The 26,675-nt window shown below is 32.7% G+C and overlaps 2 protein-coding genes across 2 annotated transcripts; both read left to right on the forward strand.

Annotated features, from left to right (window-relative positions):
• The first annotated feature begins 23,767 nt into the window (after window positions 1-23,767).
• On the forward strand, window positions 23,768-25,096 carry LOC140451191 (uncharacterized). The gene has a single exon (XM_072544925.1). The coding sequence runs from the start codon at window positions 23,768-23,770 to the stop codon at window positions 25,094-25,096; it is 1,329 nt and encodes a 442-aa protein (XP_072401026.1).
• A 146-nt stretch (window positions 25,097-25,242) lies between these two features.
• LOC140451192 (uncharacterized) lies at window positions 25,243-25,728 on the forward strand. Its single transcript, XM_072544926.1, has one exon. The coding sequence runs from the start codon at window positions 25,243-25,245 to the stop codon at window positions 25,726-25,728; it is 486 nt and encodes a 161-aa protein (XP_072401027.1).
• Window positions 25,729-26,675: the final 947 nt, after the last annotated feature.

The following is a 26,675-nucleotide window of genomic DNA, read 5'->3' on the forward strand; positions in this document are numbered from 1 at the left end:
TAATTTTAATAAAGTGTTCATTCTGACATTTATAAACGTCAAACACAATTTGCTAAAAAATAGCTCCCAAAAATTGTTATTTTATTAGTGAAATAATAGATTTTCATTCCCATTCAGGTAGCCAACGAGTAAACATTACCTTGCCTTAACGGTATAGTCTTAATTACCTTCTCGATTTCTACCAGTTTACGAACCAGTTCTTATAGTAATAATTATGTGATAATTCGAATTATTTTGTGTGTTATGGAAACAGCGATTATTATTGGACTATATTATTATATTCAAATGACGGAAAACTGCAGATACAGGTAACTGTTATATTCTGTCCTACTAGGACGTCTGTTGCAATATTAAAAATTAAGTGAAGTGTTTTTGGTATCCAGGAACACTCACAAAAATGAACTCAAATCAAAACCTCATAACTCCACAAGTCCACCCCACGAAATCATATGTCGCTGCTACTTTATCTAAACCTCCACCTCCTACTTTCCAATATAAGAAGAAAGCCATTTTAGTGTACGCTATTCCAAATACTGTTTTATTTGACTATGTTTAAGCTATAGGGGACATTGTTATCCCAAAAAACATTACCTTTGCATCACGTATTCCAAATAACCGCATCTGTATTTATCTTTCCTCGCCTACAGTTGTCGAACACCTTCTAAAAATACATCAAAATATCTCTATAAACTCTACAGTAGTTTCCATCAGAAGACTTATCACCCCAGCTAAACGCCTTCTTATATCTAACGTATCTCCTTCAATTCCACATTCCATAATTGAGAAAGCCCTTAAAGATATTGGATTACAGCTGGTCTCTCCTGTGTCATTTGTGAAATGTAGTGTACTCGGAAAAGGTTATGCACACATAATGAGCTTCCGAAGAGTGACGTATATTATCCCCGATAAGGAGAACTTTTTAGTAGATAGATACTTTGTTATTACATACGAAAACACACCTTATAGAATATTTATTTCTACGGATAAATTGCATTTTTTTTATGTAAAGAGGTCGAACATACCGCTGAAACATGTAACAATAATCCAACTACTTTTTCTCAAACTGAACTACCCCATCTAGAGCCCTCTACATCTGAAACTACTGATATAATTTCTGACGTAAGCACTCCTGTTCAATCAGACCTAACTACCTCAAACTGCACAGAAACACCTACTGAAATAGATACTGACACTATACACCCATCTATTCCAGCCACACAAAGACAAAAAAGAGCTATATCAACAGACAGCAATTCTGATATTCCTTCTCTATTATCTTCAGCAAGTACACCCGAACCAGCGTCTAACCAAATGCTTCCTCCGTTATCCACAAAAACAAACACTGTCGCCAAACCTCACAAGAAAAAACAAAAACTACAAAATCAGAGGAACATAATCTAACAGCTAGTTCACTACAATCCGTAGCAGCCATTTATAAAAATAATCCATCTGGTCTAACTTTGACCGAGACTCAGTTTATTGCTTTCGTGAAAAATACACATGGTAATCCTAGTCCACTTAATGAAGCTTTTGTTTTTACGTCATATATTGAAGGACTCTTACAAGACATAACAGTTCTCCATTCAGAAACTAAGGAAAGATCCCTTAAAAATCGATTTTCGAGACTTCAAAAAAAAATCAAAAAACAGCTAAACTCAGATGACTCTGATAATATCAGCGTCTCACCTGAACTCCTAACCAATGATGAAACCAATACCCTCCTCTCCCAACAGCCAGAACAACCATCTCAGTTGCCCCTTACCCCTTCAACTCAAGATTCACCTGCAATTTAATCCAATGGAACTGCGGTGGGTTCTTTCCCCGTTTTGAAAGAATCCAACAACTAGTGACAGAAAAACAACCCGATATCATATGCCTACAAGAAACGAACTCAAAAATATCTAAGCTTCCCACACTAAAAAAGTTGGAAGGATACCATTATAATATCAGAACTAATTGTAACAGAGCCAGTGGTGGGACATCTATTTTTATTTCCAGTAAAATATATTTATCCCATCTCCTCATAACCATGGAACTCGAGTCTATCGCCGTAACTACTTGGTGTCCAAATAAACTTACGATATGCAGTGTATACATTCCTCCTAACTACCCACTTAAAGAAATTGAAATTCTAAATCTTATCTATCAGCTCCCCGCTCCATATATTCTAGTAGGTGACTTCAATGCTCATAACTTTATGTGGAAGTCAAACCACACTAATGGCAAAGGTAAAACTATAGAAAACATTATCAATTGCACAGGCTCCTGTCTACTAAATACAGGCTCTAATACGCATCTGAACTTTTCCTCGGGCAAATTTTCGGCGATAGATCTTAGTTTTAGCGACCCAAAAACATATACTTCACTAACTTGGAAAACTTCCGATGATCTATATGACAGCAACCACTTTTCAATATTTGTATCATCTGATATCTCCAACCATGAACAAACTATAACCAGAAACTTGTGGCGGCTAAAAAATGCCGACTGGAAAGACTATACTTCACAAACAGATAACACCTTACCTTCTCTATCCCTATCCGACAATATTAACAATAATCTATTATTAATCACAGATTCCATACTTAAAGCTGCAAATTTGCACATAGGCAAAAATATTATTTCCGATAAAAGAAAGGCAGTATCTTGGTGGAATACATCTTGCCAAACCGTAACAGAATAACATAAATTAGTTCGTAAAAATTACCATAAAAACAAAAATCTGGAGAATCTCATTGAACTAAAGAAAACCAGAGCCAAAGCCCGATTTATTATAAAACAAAGTAAAAAATCATCTTGGAGAGAATATGTATCCTCTATTAATTCAAGCACCAATAAGTCGGATCTCTGGAAAAAGATTAGGCAAATCCAAGAAAACAACACCAACCTCAAAATCTCTAGTATTGCTGTAAATAACACTACAATAACTGACAATCAAGAAATCGGCGAAACCCTAGCAACGCACTTCGACACTAAATTCAAAAATAAAATAAATACCTCCTTACGAAAACCATTACCTAACGCCCCACCCTGTTCCTCACCCGAAACAATAATGGACATCACACATCTTAATTCTCGTAAAAATAATGTAGCTGGTCCTGACGACATTCCTTACATATTTATCAAAAAGCTCTCCAAATGTAGCCTACTCAAAATACTTGAGATGTATAATTTAATCTGGTCATCTAACCAATTTCCCAAACAATAGCAAACCTCTATCATAATACCCATTAAAAAGGCTAACCTTGAACGTTACTTGGCCAACTCTTATAGGCCTATATCACTAACTTGTACGATGTGCAAAATATTCGAAAAAATGATTAATAAAAGACTCCTACGGTTCATTGAAAAACATAAGATATTTGCTAGTGAACAGTCAGGATTTCGTCGGAACCGTTCAACCCAAGACAACCTTGTAATCCTCCGAACTCATATATCAGAGGCCTTAAACAAAAGACAAGAAGTCGTAGCTGCCATATTTGATATTGAATGTGCTTTTGACACTATAAGTAGGCAATGTATATTAAACGAACTTATCCTTCTTAATATTAATGGTAATATATTTAACTTCATACGAAATTTTCTATCTTCTAGATCGTTCAGAGTCTCTGTCAACGGTATTTTATCTTCTACTCATACTCAAACTGATGGCGTACCTTAGGGATCGGTACTAAGTCCTACACTTTTTAATCTAGCAATAAGTGATTTATGCTCTCACCTCATTTCCCCTATTAAACATATCATGTATGCTGATGATCTAGTAATTTACTGTCATGGATAAAACTCTTCTACCACCTCGAAGCTTATTCAAACTGCTGTTGACACACTTTTTAAAAAAACTAGTGATATGGGGTTATCTTTATCCTATGTAAAATCTAAAATTATAAACTTTAGTAGACGTCTCCCTTCTCCATCTCCACTTATTTTGATTAACAATGTCCCTCGTCCTGTTGTTAAACAATGCAAAATTCTCGGATTAACGTTTAACTCACGACTAACTTGAAAGCAACATATATTTGCAACAAAAGGAGAAACGTGCATAAGACTAAACATAATAAAAACTCTATCACATCATTATTGGGGATCTGACGAAAACTCACTTCTTAAAATATATAGATCACTAATACGCTCATACGCTCCAAACTAGATTATGGTTGTCACATATATATATATATATATATATATATATATATATATATATATATATATATATATATATATATATATATATATATATATGTATATATATACAGATTGAACGAATTTAAAACGGAACATACGAAATCAATGTATTTCGGCTCAACTCCGCTCTAGGTGGTTGGCCAACAAAAGGTTTTCAAATAATTATATTATAAAAATCCAATACTTCAGCGGGCTACTGGATTCGGAACTCATTCAAGAACAAGTCAAAACTCCACCCAAATAGGTTGCCTAGAATCACTGAAAAAACTAGACTAAACAAGCAGTTATTATGCTGTCAAACCACTTATCGCTTCCTTATAGTCCAAGAGATAGAGCCGAATTTATAATGTTAACTATTAAATATTTTTGGTAAAACAAATAGTAATTTAACTTATTTTTTATTACAATAAAAAGGTTTTTAAATTTATATTGCATAAATAATGATTGTTCAGATATAAGAAAAATTTGATTTATTATTACATTAATAATCAAATACAAAATATATTATTTCTATTTATCAATAGGTAAAATTCAATTTGTAGAATTCCTTTAACATTTTACAAATAATTATTAATAAAAATCAATTTAATAGTGGAATTATCAATTTTTTAAGTTTTGAAATTTAATTTGTAGATATTTTCAATATTTTTTTTAAGTTTCAAATTGATTGAATTTTTTTTCATTAGTTAATTATAATTTTACAAATGCTGTTTGGACATTAATTTTGCATCATGATTATTTTAAAATATTAAAATAATAATGATGCGCGTTCATTTAGATCAGTAATTCTAGACGCATGCGCTAAATGTAATAAGTATCAAGATGCTTTTATTCAACTTGGTGAAACTGACTTCGATTGTAATGAAGTTTTTGAAACCTTAGTCACTTATATGGAACAGGACTGACGAGAACAATTCCAAAAAGAAAAGTAAACGATGTCAGATTTTTACTATTTAACCGGCAGTATAAGTTGCATGATGTGAACGAGCCCTAAAAAAAAAACTAAAAAATTTCGATGCTTCAAGCTTACCACCATGTCAAGATGAATTACACCAACATCTACTGCGAGCTCATTATATTTCAAATATTTGGACAAATGCTCATAAAAAAGTACCAACAGTTGAAGAACATGGTTGGGAGTTTGAAGATGAAACATATAAATTCAAATGGTTTAGTGGACCTCAGATGCCAGAATCAGTTCGAGAAGTAGTGATTGAAAATTAAGCAGATAATGAATGTGATATTATTGAAAGTGAAAGTGACGAAGATGATGAATGTGATAACATCAATGAGAGTGAGAAAAATGACGAAGTTTTTCTAAATTTTTTTTTCTTATCGGAAAAATTGTTTGAAAATTTTTGGAAAAAAATCATGGTATAACTTACAGAAAAGTGAAAGGATTCTACAAATTAGATTTTACCTCAAAAAATTACGAAAATTTTCATTTACGGAAATTTTTTTGGAAAATTTTGAGGAAAACTCTACTTGGCGCTTCTCAGAATAGTAACAGAAGTAAGCATACAAATTTTCAAATCAATCGGTATAAAAATATCATAATAAAATCAGTTTGAAAATTGTTACCGAGACCTAAAATGCGCAGGCAAGTGGTACATTTGACCCCGTTTTGTGGCTCTCTGTACCAATCCAGCTGTCCGCCCTTTTGGATTTAGAGTTTTTAGGGGCTAAATAATAAGCCATGAAAATGGCGGACATATTACTTATCATTAATTTTTCCCCAAAAAATTGCAACTTCACCCCTGTCCGCCACCCCTTATGTATCCACTCTCGCGACCGCCCTTTGGGATTTCGTCTAGTTATACCAAGATCTTACTCTGGGCAAATTTTCAGCCATATTATCGATCGTTAATTTTTCCGAAAAAAATTTCAACTTAATCCCTGTATAGCCACCCCCTGTACCACGAGGGACGTCCGCCTGTAAGGCAAAGTCTTAACCCAGTTACAATGAATATATTCCAATAGAGAAATGTCATATTACTGATCAGTTCAAAATTTCGGCTCTATCTCTCCGACTATTAGGCAAGCTCATCTTTCCTTTAAAGGAGACAGATAGTTGAACGATATTTTATACAATGTCTATCACCGGGTATGTATTTATTTTTGTCCAAGTTTTATATTGGTCCACTATTTCAAATGCAGTTCAAACAGACATATTAAATTGTATGTTCCGTTTTAAATTGGTTCAATCTGTATATATATATATATATATATATATATATATATATATATTATATACATATATATATATATATATATATATATATATATATATATATATCCACCTCCAAAACATATATTAACCTTCTAAACTCAATTCACAGAGCCCTTCGTCTTTGTATTGGCGCTTTTCGATCTAGTCCTGTAGATAATCTTTATTGCGAACCTAACGAACCTCCTCTTTGTATAAGACGAAATCAACTGCTACTCTCTTATACAGCATCGGTATCAGCTAACCCCTCTAATCCAGTGCATCCCTTATTTGTAATGTCCACGTATAATTTACACAATACCAATTCCTTACCACCAATAAAACCTATTCCACTAATTTTAGCACAGACACTTAATGATATCTCTCTTACACTCCTCCTTGGATCATGTCCACGCCCAAATTTAACACCTTGCTCACCAACTTCAATAAAAATAAACATCCGAAAGAGATCACTATAAATACATTTAAAGACATTATAAATACAAATAAATACGACCTAATATTATACACGGATGCCTCAAAAAATGACACAGGAGTAGGCTGCTCTGTTACAACCTCTTACTCACTAATTAAGTCATCACTTATACCAGCAGTCAGCAGCGTTCATACTGGCGAATTATTTTAGTATATTGCAAGCTTTTAACCATATATCTCCACCTAATAAGCAGGTTGCCATATGCACAGACTCTCTAGCATAAATCCATTCTATCAAAAATATATTTACCGATCATCCAATCGTCCAAAAGATCCTAGACTCTTACCAAATTATCTTGTCCCAAAACATAACAGTTACCATAATTTGGCTGTCATCCCATATTGGTATAGAAGGCAATGAAACTGCAGATCACTATGCTAAACTTGCTACAGCATCACCTGAAATCACCAATAAAATTCAAATTTGTAAGGACCTAAAATCATACACTAAAAGAAGAACCAGACTCCTTTGGCAGCAGCATTGGAACTCTAACCGTTCGATCTTACACGAAATACAACCGTCAATAACCAGTCAGCCTACATTTGACTACTCAGCCCTTAAAGACGAGATCTCATTGTGATAAGACGACTTCGGATAGGACATTCAAAACTCACACACGGCTACCTAATGTCCTCTAGCATCCGTCCCTCCTCCTGTCAAAGCTGCCAATCATATTTGACAATCAAACATATTCTCACTGAATGCCATCAACATTCGGCCAGAAGATTACAATACAAACTCAAAAGTGAAGTACGAGCTATCCTAAACAACCCTCACCAAATAAAAGCTGCGCTACAATTCCTTAGAGATGAACACATATCAAAAAATATAATTAGATTTTAATTGAGACATTGTATAACATATTATTATCATTCCGTATTATTGTAACATATTCTTAATGTAACACTTAATGTTTGTGTAATGAAAATTCATGTTATAGTACCTGTGTAAGTGGCCGTAGTAGCCGAGCACGTTAAAGTTGAAAGTCTGCAGATGCTGTGGTTTTCCTTAGGAGGGCAGAGTGATGCAGGAATCCGATGCTACACTAAATAATATTTTAATCTTGAAGCAGACCAAAATATTCTTTTAAAATATAAGTTCAAATGAAGGTTTTAACAATATTCTAGAAGAGATAAGATAATTTCCAGTGCATATAGTATGAAAAAGAGGTTGTTTTATTTGGTCGGAAGCAATTAAGTGTAGCATCTAGGGGCTAAACTTCACCAAGGTGAGAAGAATGACGTCGGCATGTCGCTCTCGGGAGTTGAATCCAATAATACCTGAAAGTTCAAAATATTTACATCTAAGCACAAATTGGCTCCCAAATCCATACATGAACTGACTCCCGTCCATTACGAAATTCCCAGACATTGAATCTCCTGCTGAAACTTGGATTTTGAGAAAAAAATGTATAATATACACCAGAAATTAGAAATGAAGTCACAATTAGAAATGTAGTGAACAATCTATTTATTAAAAATACTGCAACTTATAGACAATACAGGTTGATGCCGTCTTGACAAATTTTTTACAAAAGCAGTTATACGTTTTTCTTGTAAAAGATGTATTTGATGTTCAATGAAACTTCTTTTAAGACGTATTGGTTTTCGGTATACTCTTTTAGGGATACTGCTATGTCTTACTTTAATATAGTATCTATTTGACCACTTTTAAGAAATCTTTAAAAATTGGAAAATATTCGGATGGAAAATGTTTCGGCAAGTATGAAACAAACAATTGAATTTTGAATGGATTCTCGCCTGCATTCGTCATTCTTTGTAGAGACATACTTCGCAGCCCATCTGGTAGATGGAAATTTGGCGTCTTCAGCCAAAATATTCTTAAAGATCATACAGAATCGAATTTATAAAAAAATGTGAAATACACATAGGTGACTCTCAGTTTGGATTTAAAAAGATCTTAGGAACGAGAGAGGCGTTGTTTGCGATTTAATTCATTCAAAAATGCCTTGATTGTCAGGAAAAGTATATTTTTATTTCATTAACTACCAGAAGACTTTCGATAGAGACCAGCATAAAAAATTGATATATGAACTACAAAAAATGAAGCTAGACGGAAAAAAATCTAGTGTCCGACAAGGCTGTGTCATGTCTCCATTACTCTTTAACTTAAACTCTAAATGCATATTCAAACAAGACCCCCAGACGAGCAATGGCCAGGGGGAAACAAATGTTTGTTTTATTGGGAAAGCTATTACTTTAAGCAATTACTGTAATTTAAAGCAAAAAACATTTCTGAATCTGAATCTGAGAGAATAGATTTCCCCCTATCTATATTATCTATCCATTAACCATAATTTTAGAATTATTTTGAACTAGATACAAATTCTCGATTAAATATCAAATGTAGAAAAAGTTTAGTATGCAGAATTAACAATTTACATTATTTACTGATGAAAACATTTAATTTATGAGAATTAAATCAAAATGGTAAAGTCAAGTGGATGGTCCACGTAAGAATGAATTAAAGGTTAGAATAATAATAATTACATTACATTATTCTCGATAATAGAATTACATTATTCTCGAAAAAAAAAAAATAAACACTAGATGGCGTCGAAAACATAGACAGACTTATAGAGTTATAGACCGAGTTAATAATGCAAGTAAAGTGGATTGACAGTAAATCTTTAAAAAACTAAAGTAATTGTGATTAGCAAAACCCTGAAAATTGTCGCATTAACCTAAATAACACTCAATTATAACAAGTTCACAAATTCAGATACTTAGGAGTAGTACTAAATGATAAGTGGGGTCCAGATATAGAAATAAAAACATGCATAGAACAGGCTAGGAACATGTACAATAAATGGAAACAAACTATCTATAACCGAAAACTAAGCTTATCTGTATGGAGTCGAAGCCTGGACATTAAAATGAAATACAATAAGACATTATCGCAGAATGCTTAGAATATCATAGACACAACACATTACGAATTGTATTAAACACCATAAATAGAGAGTTGGAACTTATAACAACGATTAAGAAAAAAAGACCTCGTACCTAGGTCTCATAATGAGAAATGACAAATATAACAAATATTATCTGCTACAAATAATAATGGAAAGGAAGATAGAGGGTTACAGGGGAGTAGGCAGAAGAGCCATGTCATGGCAACTTGTGGAAAGTATATTTAAAACAGTTTGCCCCTAGCATGGGTTTTATCCGTTCGCTTAACATTGTAGTAGCTTGCATTTTCTACGATGATATGATCAAGTACAACAAGGCGCAAAACTATCAGTAAACTAATTTGAAATAATAAATAATAAATTTGACGCGAAGGGTATACGAATTTAAAGAATGATGGAAAAATCCAATTTGTAACTGGCCTCCACCCCAATAAAATCCATCGCCTATCTTCCTAAATGTCCAAGAATTTTATCGGGAACCAATCCACGCAAACCATTTTATCGGTAGGGAGCTTGTTACCTGCGGGAGCCAATTCATGTGCACCCCGCAAAACAAGATAAGGATAGTTATAAACGAATCGATAAATGTAATGACAGAAAAAACAATAATAAAAAAAAAACAAAATTGTTGTATTGGATTTGCAAGTCTACTCTTTTAAAAGCATCCAATTAAAAAATCATTTACAAAAGTTTGCAATTAAAAATAGTAATGTATATGTATACAGAATATATTAGTTTTAGACAAGATAACGATAGTATTATATTCAAACTATTTGCTATGTTCCTATTTTTAACATGTATAGATTATGACTAAAATTCTAGATGTAATACTTTAATAGTTCATGTACACTAACTCTGAAAGAAACATTTACCTGAATTCTAAACAAAATGAAAATATTAGTTTAGTGTGCAATAGTACAAGGGTAGATATATTCGAGTTTTACCAAACAAACAAATATTTACCAAAAAATTTTAAAAAATAATTCTTATACCAATTGTAGCTGGAGTTGAATGTATTTGTGTTGGACGAAAGCAAAAGAGACCAAAAAACCAACTGGGTTAACGGTGTTCTTCTGGTGGAGCATCTTGGAGGCTATTGAGATGGAGTCATTATTCGAATCAGAAGCGAAAAGCTTGTCTGGATGTGGTGTTCTTTACAAAAAGAATGTGTATGTTTTTTGAGCTAAATGCAACATAGTCGTGTCTCTAGTTGCTATTGTTTATGTAGTCGCTTTTACGTCTACATCCAACTTCAAAACTAGTGTATTGCAATAAAATCTTGTCGTTGGGTGCAGTCGCCAACGGCCAGGCTTCGTCAGCTTTCGAGAGGCGACTTGTCGCAGATGGCCCAGTGTAAAAGTATGAGTGTGCGTGTGTGCGTGTGCGCGTGTGCGCGTGTTCGCGTGTGCGCGTGTGCGTGTGCGTGTGCGTGTGCGCGTGCGCTTGCGCGTATTCGCACGTGCGCGTGCGCGTGCGCGTGCGCGTGCGTGTGCGTGTGCGTGTGTGTGTTTGTGTGTGTGTGTGTGTGTGTGTGTGTGTGTGTGTGTGTGTGTGTGTGATGGGCGCTACCATTGCGATGTTACTTTGCTCCGTCAGTCACCTAGATTTCCCCGTCCGACCATAGATACCGTGTCAAGTAACGGACTATGTTGTCGGCCGGGGGTCCCAGCGACGAGGATGCTTTGGTAGCAGAAAGAGGACCCCTTTCACTGTTATGCTGGTGTGTGTGTGTTTTGTGTGAATATGTTTGAGTGTGAATGTGTGCGAGTCTTAATCGGCAAAGGTGAAAACCGTGTTCTCTATTGACCCTTGTTCCTGCAAGCCGTCATTTGCATAGAGATACTGTGGGTACCTGGGATATTTTGATTGGAAATGTTGCTATTGTATATTATATACAATAAGGGTGCTAGCACTGAACCTTACTATGACAGTTCGATTCATAAGGTAAGAATGTGAATAGAAAATGGCGATGGCGATGGAATTGTCATTTATTGATTGAGTGACTTTAAAAGTAAAATCTATTAATGCATTTTGGGTAGATGTGTTTGATTGGAATCCATGCTGAAATTTGGGGACGATATTATGGGTTTCGTTAGTTTAGAGAATTAATTAAGGATATTGATCTGTATGATTCCACATTAGTTCGAGGTTTACCCGGTTTGGGTATCATGATCTACTAAAACAATTTTTAATTGAAGGCGATTAATTGGCAACATCGCACTTAACGAAGCACTTAACGATAACTTAGCAACGAAATCATATTCCACTTATCAATTTTACACAGGCGTACCAAAAAAAATTTTAAGTATTTATTTAAACACATAAGTAATTACGTAAAAATTAAATCTAAGACGGATATAATTATTAAATTATCATGTGTACTTTGACAGGTATCTTAATAGTTGTCTAACAAAATAAAGTAAAATTTTATTGTTATAGTAGAGTACCTAATACAGTACTTTAAAAACAGAAACCTTTACAAAATACTTAGTTTTTCATTAGACTAAATCTGAAATTTTAACATAAGATCTTGTCGTTACACTTCATTCTCTATTTATAGAATTGCTGTCTGCTGTAAACGTTATATTTGTTTTTTTTTTAATTTGATTTGAATGGATTTAATTAGTTATTTAAACACATAAGTAATTACGTAAAAATTAAATCTAAGACCGATATAATTATTAAATTATCATGTGTCTTTTGACAGGTATCCTATAGTTGTCTAACAAATTAAAGTAAAATTTTATTCTTATTATAGAGTACCTAATACAGAACTTCAAAAAACAGAAAACTTTGGAAAATACTTATTTTTTCTTTAGACTATACAATCTGAAATTTTAACATACGATCTCGTCATTATATTTCATTCTCTATTTATAGAATTGTTGTGTGCTGTAAACGTTATATGTATTTGTTTTTTTTTTTAACTTGATTTGAAAGTTTCCTTTGGAAGGAAACAAAGGAACTTTGTTTTATATTCCATATAAATTAAAATGTAGTAAGCTAAACTATTATCCTGTGAATGCGTGTATATAGTGGTGCATTTGTTTATTTGAGTAAATTTTTGAAATATGAAATGAAGATGGCACTAACTACTAAAGAGTTTGTGAGACTCAGATTGTGACCAATATAGTCAAAATAGCTATATTGGTCAAACATCACAATGGCTAAAACAACGCATCACACAACATAAAAGTGATTGCCGCTTGAGAAAAAATACTTGCTCAGTGGTTGAGCACTATGAAAACACTGGTCATTAACAAAAATAAAAACACTTTAAATTATAAAACGGACACTGGACAGTTAAGTAACATATATTGTAATATATTGAACAAAATTTATAAATATTAAAAATAGCCAACATTCATCTTAATAACAACTAACCTTAATAATTCATCAAATAAATATTATTCTTCTAACTTTTCTTTTATTTTTATTTTTATTTTTACATTTGAAATAATTTTAATTTTTTATCGTACAGCTGTAACGAACGTGCTTAAGACAATTTAATCTTGACATTCAATATTTCAAATACTTCAATGTCAGTTTTTATTTGCGAAATCTTTTAAATTCTGTGAGTGTTTTAAAATGTATTTGTACGCCATTTTTTGTAATGTTCAAATTGTTTTAGTTTACTCCTGAGGAAGCTTTTAAATAAATGGCTAAATATTGAGTAATTTAGAAAAAAGAAAGATTTTTATTATAGACCACTTTACCCGATAATTTGAACGTATTTATATATATATATATATATATATATATATATATATATATATATATATATATATATTGTTATGATGTATTGTTTGTTTGAATGATGAGCAATGAGTGTTTTTAATAATATAGGGTTTTTATCGCGGTTCTCAAAGAATTAGTTTGTAAGTACTTTTTGAATTATCTTTATTATATCTATTATGAAACACACATATATGTCTAACCTAGCCAATGTAAATTTAAATTAAACTATCTTTAAATTGAAATTCTTATGAAACTAATTAAATTCTATAGACAATGTAAAATTTAAACAAACTATCTACAAAATTGAAATTGTTATGACACTAACTAAATTATATTAACAAAATTTTGTACCTTTCTGTCACTGAATGCCTAAATGAACTGTTTTCCAATATATAGATTATAATCACCACTCAAATGTCTTCTTCTCAGCTTCGGTTATCCTTGTTTTTGTGTAATTACTTTTTCCAATTATTAGCTTCCACCAATTTAAGATATTTTTCTTCACCAGCATTTATAAATCACCAAGCAAACCAGCAAACAGCATTTATTTTTATTCTTCTTTTCAATATATCAATATCCAATCACCAAAATATCATTTAATTTTAATATTCAATTAATACTTCTTCCATTATCATCATTTATACATAACATAATTTTTAATCTTCAATATTATTTTCTTTATACTGTTTCTTAATACTGATTTAACTCACTATATTGAACAATTGTAACTGATTGACTGCCTCTAACTAATTTTCATACTAAAAACTGGACATCTGACTGAACTGTAACTGATAACTCATCACTGATTCACTAACTGAATCCAAATCACCGGGTATTTATATCTTTTTGGATGTTCCAGAATCATCTGGTAAGAAATCATGTTCCATTTGTTCTATTAAATACATGTCTGAATTTTCTGGAACAAACCATTTCGCAAACAAGGCCATCTCCGGTGATCTAGAGAATTCCATACTTTTCTATTAATAATTTTGTTGACATTTAGGCTTTTCAGATCAGAATAAACACTTAAATCAGTAAATATATATAAATTAAACATTTTAAACTAACATTTTATTATAACCCCACTTTATATTCGTAATAATTTTTAATTTCTATCTGTCACTTCGAGAGTATGTATATCTGGTTGCCTAATCACATGGCTCACTTAAATATATTTACAACATTAAAATACAACTTTTTACAATTATTATATGCTAATTTCTTAAAAATGCCCTCACATAAATAATTTTTATTAAATTCTCTAGTATATAACTTCTTAAAATAACCAAATACTTGTTATATCTAATATTATCTAGTATATAACTTATAAATTATTTTCTTTAAACACTAATCATATCAATATATCTATATCGAGAAAAGGAGTACGACCGTCAATCCAAAATAAACTAATGTACACTCGAAGAGTGGTGGGTTTTTCGGTCAAAGTGGAGAAATAAAAGACAAAGAAGGTGGCTACTTCATCTATTTATTGAAGACGTTTCGCTTTCTGCTCAGAAAGCATCATCAGTTCATCTAAAAAGAACAATATGAAACCAAACATCCATAGAGAAGTTACAACAAAAGTGTGTTACCTTACAAAGACATGTAGCAGTCAATGATGTTAAAAATATGAAAAAACTTACGAAACTGGACATTCAGAAGTAACGTTGTATAAAATAATTAATTGAAACTAGGTATAGTTTGCAATTTAACAAAATTAGCACAGCAAAAGACCATGTGATAAAAATACATGTATAAAAAAGTTATTATAAAAACTTAAGTAAAAAACGTTAAGGTTTATTTTAAAGTGTAAAGAACTAAAAAGATCATACGAATGCACTTCCAACAAATTTATTTAATAAATTAGATTTTAATTTTAACTTTCGGTAACATTATAAGTTATTTAAGATTAATAGTAATAAGATAAAATGAAGTTACCAGTCTTTAGCTTACTGAGTCTCGCCGATAAATGAATTTACAGGTTTAACACCCACGCAAACACGTGAAGAGAAGTGGCCTTGAGGTCAAAGTGACATAAACAGCAAGGCAACCTACCAACCTCTATATATAAGGCGGTATATTCAAAAAAATGTGATAAATTTGGTTGACAGCTTGTCGTTAAAAAACCAAACAATGAAAGGAGAAGGTGGTTAAAATCACCACTCACCCCAACAGTGATTGATCTGTCAACAAAAAACAAAGCATGCGAAGTCAATCCAAAATATCATATATTATAATATTATGACGTCACTAGTTAGCCAGCTAACAGGTGAAGATTAATACAACTTCCACAGTCCAAAGGTTCAAACATTTAGGACCGTAATGAAAAAGATTCTATGAATCAATTTCAGTTTAATTTTATCAAACAAGTTCATCAAAAAGAACAATTACTTAATTATGTAAAAGTGATATTGACAAATATTAATAAAATATAAGTTGATAAATCTTAGTTAAGGAAGGAATAATTTATTTTATTTTATTTTTATTTAAATTTATTATATGAAAATGTAATAACAAAACCCCAATGTGGGACAAAATTTAAGTAAACAACATATCAAGCCTAATTCTGTAAAATTAATGCATGATAAATTTGACTCAAATTACTAATGTCGGTTCTCTTATTAAGGGTATTAGGATGTTTTAATATTGAACACATTTCTAAAAACTGTCTTTTAACGAGATTGCGTTCAGTGCCAAGAATTTTAACTTCATTAAAGTTTACTTCGTGCTTAGTGTTAATAGCATGTTGGGCAAGAGCACAAGTATGCTTAGATAAATTAATATCACTACGGTGAGTCGTAAGACGCCCTCTCAGTGATCTCCCTGTCTGACCGATGTAACATGAGTCACACTCAGCACAAGGTATATGATATATTACATTAACTTGTTCCAGAAGGGACAGAGGTGTTTTAGTTTTAGAAAACAAATTCCTGACAGTCTTAGCATTCTTAATAGCAATTTTAACCGGTACGTTGTTATGTTTGTACAGTTTAACGAGTTTCTCAGTAACTTGAGGAAAATAAGGTAAAGATGAGTAATGGGTAGTTGGATTCCCAAGTACAGTATTAGGCAGAACAGTGTTATTAATTGAATTATTTGATATTATTCTGAGTTGGTCACCATTGGGTATGTCATTTAAAGAAGAACCATAACTTTGAGTATAAAGGTATTTATTAATAAGGGAGGATGGATAGGAATTCTCAATCAGAGTATTTTTAAGTAATTGAAAGGATTCCCTTCGATTAATCGAATGTATCAGTCTATTTAGCCTGCAGCTTAAAGCTTTAATAAGATTTAATTTATATTTAAAGGGATGACAAGAGTGGTAGTTGAGAAACCTATTAGAGGCCATTGGTTTCCTGTACCAACTTGTAGTAAGGGTGTTATCTCTTATTCTAATGACACGCATGTCTAAGAAGGGAATACTATTTGTGTTAGAGTCCTCAAGTTCAAAAGTGAACTGTAAATGAGGATCAAACTCATTGAATAAAGACAAGGTGGCCTGAATCTTGTCTGGAGGTAAGGCTAGTAATAAGTCATCAACATACCGTTTAATAAAAGGGATTTGGAAATCTAAACGACCAAGCCGGTCAGATACTAAATCATCCAGTACATAATTAACCAGGATGGGAGAGATTGAGGAACCCATAGGTGTCCCAAAAATTTGAAGGTAATATTTGTCGTTGAAGACCAAAAAATTAGTGTCAAATGTTAATTGTAAAAGTTCTGCAAATACATCCCAGGATACAGGACAGTTAGGTTGTATGAAGTTCCAGTGATTTCTTAAGGAGGTAATAACGCTAGAAAGAGGTAAATTAGTGAAAAGAGATACCACATCAAAACTCACTAAAATGTAGCCTTGTGGAAGTTCAAAATTATTAATAAATTCACTAAAATGAAAAGAATCAACAATAATAAAGTTGTTATTATAATTATAAGATTTAGATAAGATGTCAGTTAAAAATTTAGCAATATTAGTGTTAGGTGAATTAATAGAGGAAACAATTGGCCTCATGCTCAATGTGGGCTTATGTATTTTAGGTAGACAATAAAATCTGGGAGCATATCCATCATAATTATGTAAAAATTTTGCAAGTGGTTGATCTATGATCTTAATATTTTTTAAGTGTGTAATGAATTTATTTATTTTATTTTTAAATTTAGAGCAAGTGTTGGTAGAAAGAGGTTGATAGTATCTATCATCATCTAACAACGATTGGCTGAGGTTAAGATATTGATCTCTATCCATGAGGACAGTGGCATTCCCTTTATCACTTGTAAGAACGAGAAGATTAGGGTGAGTTTTTAAAAACGATACCGTCTCCCTGTAAATCTTATCTAACTCCGATATGGGTTGTCTAGGGCGATTAGAATAGTTCAACAGAATATTATTGGAAGAAGACCTAAGAGATAAAAGGTCAGAATTGTCAGCATGTGACAAAATATTTTCCACATCTGCTAAAATTCTACTAACAGAGTAATCTCTGAAAGTTGGCTGTAAGCCAAATTTGGGGCCCAAGGATAACAACTTAAGAATGTCCTGAGGAACCTCAGTACTAGATAGATTTTTAATCCACTTGGGATTAAATGGAATTTTTTTTTTTTAAACTGGGGAGTGTCTAAGTTATTAAGTTTCTTACGAAGGTGTGCCATGGATTTATGATATACAAAATTAAATTTCCTATGTAAGGATGACTCAAAAGTGTCCAACAAATTGTCAGGAAGGTTCCACCACTTCCAACATACTCGCATCAACATCAGGCTCCACCAATGACACCCTGTACCGCAGAAGCCAAGCATTAAACAGACAGGTGAGGGCACGATTACTTAATTTCCATATTTCTAAGGTTCACACTGATATTAAATTTATTATTTCTCAAATCAATAATGTTACTTATTTCCTTGATAATCACCTTCCTGACAATTTGTTGGACACTTTTGAGTCATCCTTACATAGGAAATTTAATTTTGTATATCATAAATCCATGGCACACCTTCGTAAGAAACTTAATAACTTAGACACTCCCCAGTTTAAAAAAAAAAAATTCCATTTAATCCCAAGTGGATTAAAAATCTATCTAGTACTGAGGTTCCTCAGGACATTCTTAAGTTGTTATCCTTGGGCCCCAAATTTGGCTTACAGCCAACTTTCAGAGATTACTCTGTTAGTAGAATTTTAGCAGATGTGGAAAATATTTTGTCACATGCTGACAATTCTGACCTTTTATCTCTTAGGTCTTCTTCCAATAATATTCTGTTGAACTATTCTAATCGCCCTAGACAACCCATATCGGAGTTAGATAAGATTTACAGGGAGACGGTATCGTTTTTAAAAACTCACCCTAATCTTCTCGTTCTTACAAGTGATAAAGGGAATGCCACTGTCCTCATGGATAGAGATCAATATCTTAACCTCAGCCAATCGTTGTTAGATGATGATAGATACTATCAACCTCTTTCTACCAACACTTGCTCTAAATTTAAAAATAAAATAAATAAATTCATTACACACTTAAAAAATATTAAGATCATAGATCAACCACTTGCAAAATTTTTACATAATTATGATGGATATGCTCCCAGATTTTATTGTCTACCTAAAATACATAAGCCCACATTGAGCATGAGGCCAATTGTTTCCTCTATTAATTCACCTAACACTAATATTGCTAAATTTTTAACTGACATCTTATCTAAATCTTATAATTATAATAACAACTTTATTATTGTTGATTCTTTTCATTTTAGTGAATTTATTAATAATTTTGAACTTCCACAAGGCTACATTTTAGTGAGTTTTGATGTGGTATCTCTTTTCACTAATTTACCTCTTTCTAGCGTTATTACCTCCTTAAGAAATCACTGGAACTTCATCCAACCTAACTGTCCTGTATCCTGGGATGTATTTGCAGAACTTTTACAATTAACATTTGACACTAATTTTTTGGTCTTCAACGACAAATATTACCTTCAAATTTTTGGGACACCTATGGGTTCCTCAATCTCTCCCATCCTGGTTAATTATGTACTGGATGATTTAGTATCTGACCGGCTTGGTCGTTTAGATTTCCAAATCCCTTTTATTAAACGGTATGTTGATGACTTATTACTAGCCTTACCTCCAGACAAGATTCAGGCCACCTTGTCTTTATTCAATGAGTTTGATCCTCATTTACAGTTCACTTTTGAACTTGAGGACTCTAACACAAATAGTATTCCCTTCTTAGACATGCGTGTCATTAGAATGGGAGATAACACCCTTACTACAAGTTGGTACAGGAAACCAATGGCCTCTAATAGGTTTCTCAACTACCACTCTTGTCATCCCTTTAAATATAAATTAAATCTTATTAAAGCTTTAAGCTGCAGGCTAAATAGACTGATACATTCGATTAATCGAAGGGAATCCTTTCAATTACTTAAAAATACTCTGATTGAGAATTCCTATCCATCCTCCCTTATTAATAAATACCTTTATACTCAAAGTTATGGTTCTTCTTTAAATGACATACCCAATGGTGACCAACTCAGAATAATATCAAATAATTCAATTAATAACACTGTTCTGCCTAATACTGTACTTGGGAATCCAACTACCCATTACTCATCTTTACCTTATTTTCCTCAAGTTACTGAGAAACTCGTTAAACTGTACAAACATAACAACGTACCGGTTAAAATTGCTATTAAGAATGCTAAGACTGTCAGGAATTTGTTTTCTAAAACTAAAACACCTCTGTCCCTTCTGGAACAAGTTAATGTAATATATCATATACCTTGTGCTGAGTGTGACTCATGTTACATCGGTCAGACAGGGAGATCACTGAGAGGGCGTCTTACGACTCACCGTAGTGATATTAATTTATCTAAGCATACTTGTGCTCTTGCCCAACATGCTATTAACACTAAGCACGAAGTAAACTTTAATGAAGTTAAAATTCTTGGCACTGAACGCAATCTCGTTAAAAGACAGTTTTTAGAAATGTGTTCAATATTAAAACATCCTAATACCCTTAATAAGAGAACCGACATTAGTAATTTGAGTCAAATTTATCATGCATTAATTTTACAGAATTAGGCTTGATATGTTGTTTACTTAAATTTTGTCCCACATTGGGGTTTTGTTATTACATTTTCATATAATAAATTTAAATAAAAATAAAATAAAATAAATTATTCCTTCCTTAACTAAGATTTATCAACTTATATTTTATTAATATTTGTCAATATCACTTTTACATAATTAAGTAATTGTTCTTTTTGATGAACTTGTTTGATAAAATTAAACTGAAATTGATTCATAGAATCTTTTTCATTACGGTCCTAAATGTTTGAACCTTTGGACTGTGGAAGTTGTATTAATCTTCACCTGTTAGCTGGCTAACTAGTGACGTCATAATATTATAATATATGATATTTTGGATTGACTTCGCTTGCTTTGTTTTTTGTTGACAGATCAATCACTGTTGGGGTGAGTGGTGATTTTAACCACCTTCTCCTTTCATTGTTTGGTTTTTTAACGACAAGCTGTCAACCAAATTTATCACATTTTTTTGAATATACCGCCTTATATATAGAGGTTGGTAGGTTGCCTTGCTGTTTATGTCACTTTGACCTCAAGGCCACTTCTCTTCACGTGTTTGCGTGGGTGTTAAACCTGTAAATTCATTTATCGGCGAGACTCAGTAAGCTAAAGACTGGTAACTTCATTTTATCTTATTACTATTAATCTTAAATAACTTATAATGTTACCGAAAGTTAAAATTAAAATCTAATTTATTAAATAAATTTGTTGGAAGTGCATTCGTATGATCTTTTTAGTTCTTTACACTTTAAAATAAACCTTAATGTTTTTTACTTAAGTTTTTATAATAACTTTTTTATGTTGAGTAAGTAATCAATAGATGGCGCTGCTATGGTAAATTTACGAACGTGTCATATAAGATACATTTTAATAGCATAATTACCACGTGTTGTTGACGCTATAAAATTAATTAAATTTATTTTGTAGTGAACGAAATACTGTATAATTCAATTATTTCCACTTTTTAAATTTTTGGTGTTAGCATAGCCGGCCACGTGTTACTTAGACTGAAGTGTAAATTGAATTCATATTATAATGAAGATAATACAATGAAATTAATCCTGTTTTTTACTTATTTGTGCTTCATTGATCGAAACTTTTTAATTTAATTTGAATATATGTATGTAAGTATTATCACATAATTATAAAATTTAATTAAAATATCAATGCAAAAATGATACACAATTTCCTACACTTTTTCAATAGTTGTACAAATATTTTTTTTTATTGTTTTTATTTAACCTCTATTAAAAAATATTTAGCACTTATTATTTCAATGTGCTATGATAACAAGTTTTTCAGATTTTTTTTCTTATATTTAAACGATTAAATTAGTATTTCAATTCTTATTGAAATTATTATTTAAAATCTATAATTTAAATATGTACATGTCAGTATTATCACATAATTATAAAAGTTAATTAGAATGATTTTCAATTTTTCTTTTCTCATATTTAAACGATTAAATTATTATTTTCAGTCAAATGCCACCGAAAAAATCTAACCTCAACAACGCGAGCAGCCGGAGCCTTTATTATCCCTTCTTACTGGCAATTTAGATGATTCCAAATTATTTTTGCGTAAGATACGCAAATTTAATTCTTGCTTCCAAATGACGTCATTTGGGGCAACTAAAATTTGCGATCGTGCATCCGATGGACGTAATTTTGAAACTACATTCAAAATTCAAGGCCAGGTGTACCATAAAATCGGATCACTGATGCCAATGCCTGATAACAATCCGAAATTTATTTTATGGCCATTGTGAAGAGCGCGTGACGACTCGGTGCCTGTATAATTTTATTGAACAAGCAGAGGAAAGAGCAATTGTGATATTATTGGAAAATTTTTTAGAAGATCACAATCAACTAATTCAATTGATCAAAAGAGTTTCGCCACGACTGCAAAATGACAATTATCAAATCGTCATAAAAGCCGACAAAGTACCATTAGGTGAACATGCTGGTAGATTCAACGCTCCAACTGTTGATGAGGTTGCTGTTATCATGGTTGGTGATCCAGTTGACAAAAGATCTATAAAAATTACACGGCGAGACAACACTGTCAGTACGATTTCGGATCTACACCGTTCATATGACGCACTACAATATCCATTGATATTTTGGCAAGGACAAGATGAATATCACCTTAATATCAAACAGTATGATCCAAATACCGGTAAATTTGACAATTATCTATTTACTTTCTTACTGTATGTATAGATTTTAATTTCGTATTGCATTTTATTTTTTATTTTTTTAGGTGATTACAGAAATAATAAAGTTAGCTCAATGAAATACTACGCATACCGAATAATGGTTAGGCAACATCAAGACAATTATATCCTTCGATATCGTCAGCTGTTCCATCAATACATTGTTGCTTACATATGTATGCTAAGGTCGAAAGCGAACGCTTGCGATTCCTTCGATTCAACCAGGCAAAACTACGATCGGAAGAATATATTCACTTACAAGATGCTGTTGCTGGAAACATCGATGGAAATTTAAATCCCAATGACATCGGTAATGCTTTCATTTTACCTTCAAGCTACATCGGCAGTCCACGGAACATGCAGGAATACATACAAGATGCGATGACTTACGTACGTCATTACGGCCGACCGGATTTATTTATTACATTCACATGTAATCCGAATTGGGAAGAGATACAAACTTTACTATTGCCAGGACAACAAGCCATTCATCGTCATGATTTAACTGCACGTGTGTTTAAACAAAAATTGAAATCCTTAATTGATTTTATTGTTAAATATTCAATTTTTGGTATCACACGTTGTTGGCTGTATACGATAGAGTGGCAAAAGCGAGGTTTGCCTAATGCCCACATTTTGGTTTGGCTTAAAGATAGAATCCGTCCTGAAGAAATCGATCAAATAATTTCAGCCGAAATTCCAGACCCATTAATTGATCAAGAATTATTTGATATTGTCACCAAACACATGATCCATGGGCCATGCGGTGCTTTCAACATGACGTCACCGTGCATGGAAAATGGAAAATGTAAACAAAATTCCCAAAGCCGCATACGAATGACACGATCACGGATATTGATGGTTATCCAATGTATCGCCGCAGAAGTACTGAGAATGGTGGCCACACATTTACAATGCGACTGCCGAACTTTCCAAATCAAGTTGAGTTTGATAATCAGTGGGTGGTACCATACTCACCACTACTTTCAAAAACTTACAAAGCTCATATCAATGTTGAGCTTTGCAGTTCTGTTAAATCAATTAAGTATATTTGTAAATATGTAAACAAAGGCAGTGATTTGGCCATATTTGAAGTACAAAACATAAATAAAAATGACGAAATAGCACGATACCAAATGGGCAGATACATTAGCAGCAATGAAGCTATTTGGCATATTCTCAGCTTTCCCATCCACGAAAGAGATCCTGCTGTCCAACATCTGGCAATACATCTTGAAAACGGTCAACGTGTATACTTCACTAAAGAAAATGTTCTCCAAAGAGCGTTCGAAGCTCCGAAAACGACTCTAACTGAATTTTTTACATTGTGTCAAAAACCTGATGTTTTTGGCCAATTCGCGAAGACATTGGTGTTTGGTGGTGATGTTCCACGTTATTTCATATGGAACAAATCCAGTAAAAAATGGGAGCCACGGAAACAAGGAAAACCACATCCTTCCATTACAGGCATATTCAAAGCTAAGACATTGGGGAGACTTTACACGGTACATCCAAAGCAACGTGAGTGCTTCTATTTACGATTGTTATTGGTAAATGTTCCCGGACCAACGTTTTTTGAATTTTTACGAACAGTTAATGGTCGGGTATTCAATACATACCAGGATGCATGTCGTGAACTGCAATTGCTAGAAGACGATAACCATTGGGACTTAACGCTTGCTGATGCTGCGTTGACATCAACACCGAATAACATTCGTCAGTTGTTTGCAATTATTTTGACGACATGTTATCCCTCGCAAGCACAAACTTTGTGGGAAAAATATAAAAATTGTATGACAGAAGACATCTTGCACCGAATTAGACAAACAAATCAATGCCAAAACATAGATTATACACCAGAGATGTACAATGAAGCATTGGTCTTGATCGAGGATTTATGTGTTCTTATTTCAAATTTACCACTTAATCATTATGGTATGCCATCACCTAATCGTCCAGCCACCGACTTAGTCAATACCGATTTACAACGAGAAAATCAATATGACCATGGAAGTTTAGCAACAGTTATCATGAACAGTGAACCATTACTGACAGCAGAACAAAAAATTATTTATGATCGGTTTATGCTGGCTGTTGCTGCTGAACAAGGCGGTTTTTTTTTCTTGGATGCACCCGGTGGAACCGGTAAGACATTTTTAATATCGTTGATTCTTGCCAAAATACGGTCGCAACAAAAAATCGCATTAGCAGTAGCATCGTCAGGCATTGCGGCTACTTTCTGAATGTTGGTGGGCGAACGGCACATTCAACATTCAAGCTGCCATTGGACGTTCGTAATAAACCAGATGCAATGTGTAACATCAAAAAGAATAGTGGAATAGCTGCAGTGTTGTGGAAGAGTTCTATAATAATTTGGGATGAGTGCACAATGGCACACAAATATTCACTTGAAGCATTAAACAGAACTATGCAAGATTTAAACAGCAATAATAAACTTTTCGGTGGTGCTATCTTACTTTTGTCTGGTGACTTCCGGCAGACCTTACCGGTTATACCTCGCTCTACTTTCGCGGATGAAATTAATGCATGTTTGAAACAATCATTCTTATGGCGAAGTGTTGAAACACTTCGATTGACCATAAATATGCGAGTACAATTGCAAAATGATCCATCAGCACAAATATTTTCCGAACAACTACTAGATATTGGGAACGGTAAAATAGAACTGCAACCAAATACGCAATGCATTAAACTACCAGACAATTTTTGCACTGTTGTTCAGGATAAAAATGAATTGATTCAGAGTATTTTCCCGGATATACAGAATAATTATTTGAATTATGAATGGCTTAGTCAACGGGCGATTTTGGCAGCCAAAAACGTTGATGTTGACGAAATTAACTTCCAGATATAACAGTTGTTACCAGGTGATCTGATGTTTTTTAAATCAATCGATACTCTTGTTGATGAAAATGAAAGTGTAAATTTTCCGATTGAATTTTTAAATTCATTAGATATCCCTGGAATGCCACCACATAATCTTCGATTAAAGATTGGTTCCCCTATTATTCTCCTCCGTAATTTGAATCCACCTCAATTATGTAACGGTACGCGTTTGGTCATCAAAAAGATCACCGGAAACATTCTTGAAGCAACTATTTTGGCTGGGAAGTTTAAAGGAAAAGTGGTCCTGCTGCCACGTATTCCGATGATACCATCAGATTCTACCATATCCTTCAAAAGGCTACAGTTTCCAATTCGTTTAGCTTTCGCCATGTCTATAAATAAATCTCAAGGTCAAACAATGTCCATTTGTGGTTTAGATTTGGAAAATCCATGTTTTTTTCATGGGCAACTATATGTTGCGTGTTCACGTGTTGGGAAAACGTCGAATCTATTTGTGTTAGCTAAAGACAGGTTAACCAAAAACATTGTGCACAGATTGGTGTTAAATTAAATTGAAATTGAAAGTATTTATAATTCAAAAAAATAGATATTAATGTTTAAAAGTTTAAGACTGTCTGCCTTGCCTACCTCATTCATGAGTTTAAGCGTCACATGTTATTTACTCTATTATACTGTAATATACTTATATTTGTTATAAAATTAAATGGAAATAATAAATCTGATAAATTTTTATTTTGTACCTATTGATTTCTGCTTAATATCAAGTGTAAGAACATTTTAATTAATTGTGTTCAACGTACTTCCCCTTCAAATCTCAATCCAGTGAATTTGTATACCAAGATCAACATTTTCGTCTTTGTTCGTAAATAATTTCATTGTACTAAAGGGTTATAGTAGTAGAAAGTCAAATAAGGAGATCACCATATTTTTTTACAAATACCATCTGTGTGAAAA

The sequence above is a fragment of the Diabrotica undecimpunctata genome, chromosome 9 (genome assembly GCF_040954645.1).
Source record: "Diabrotica undecimpunctata isolate CICGRU chromosome 9, icDiaUnde3, whole genome shotgun sequence".
In the NCBI taxonomy this organism is placed as follows: Eukaryota; Metazoa; Arthropoda; class Insecta; order Coleoptera; family Chrysomelidae; genus Diabrotica; species Diabrotica undecimpunctata.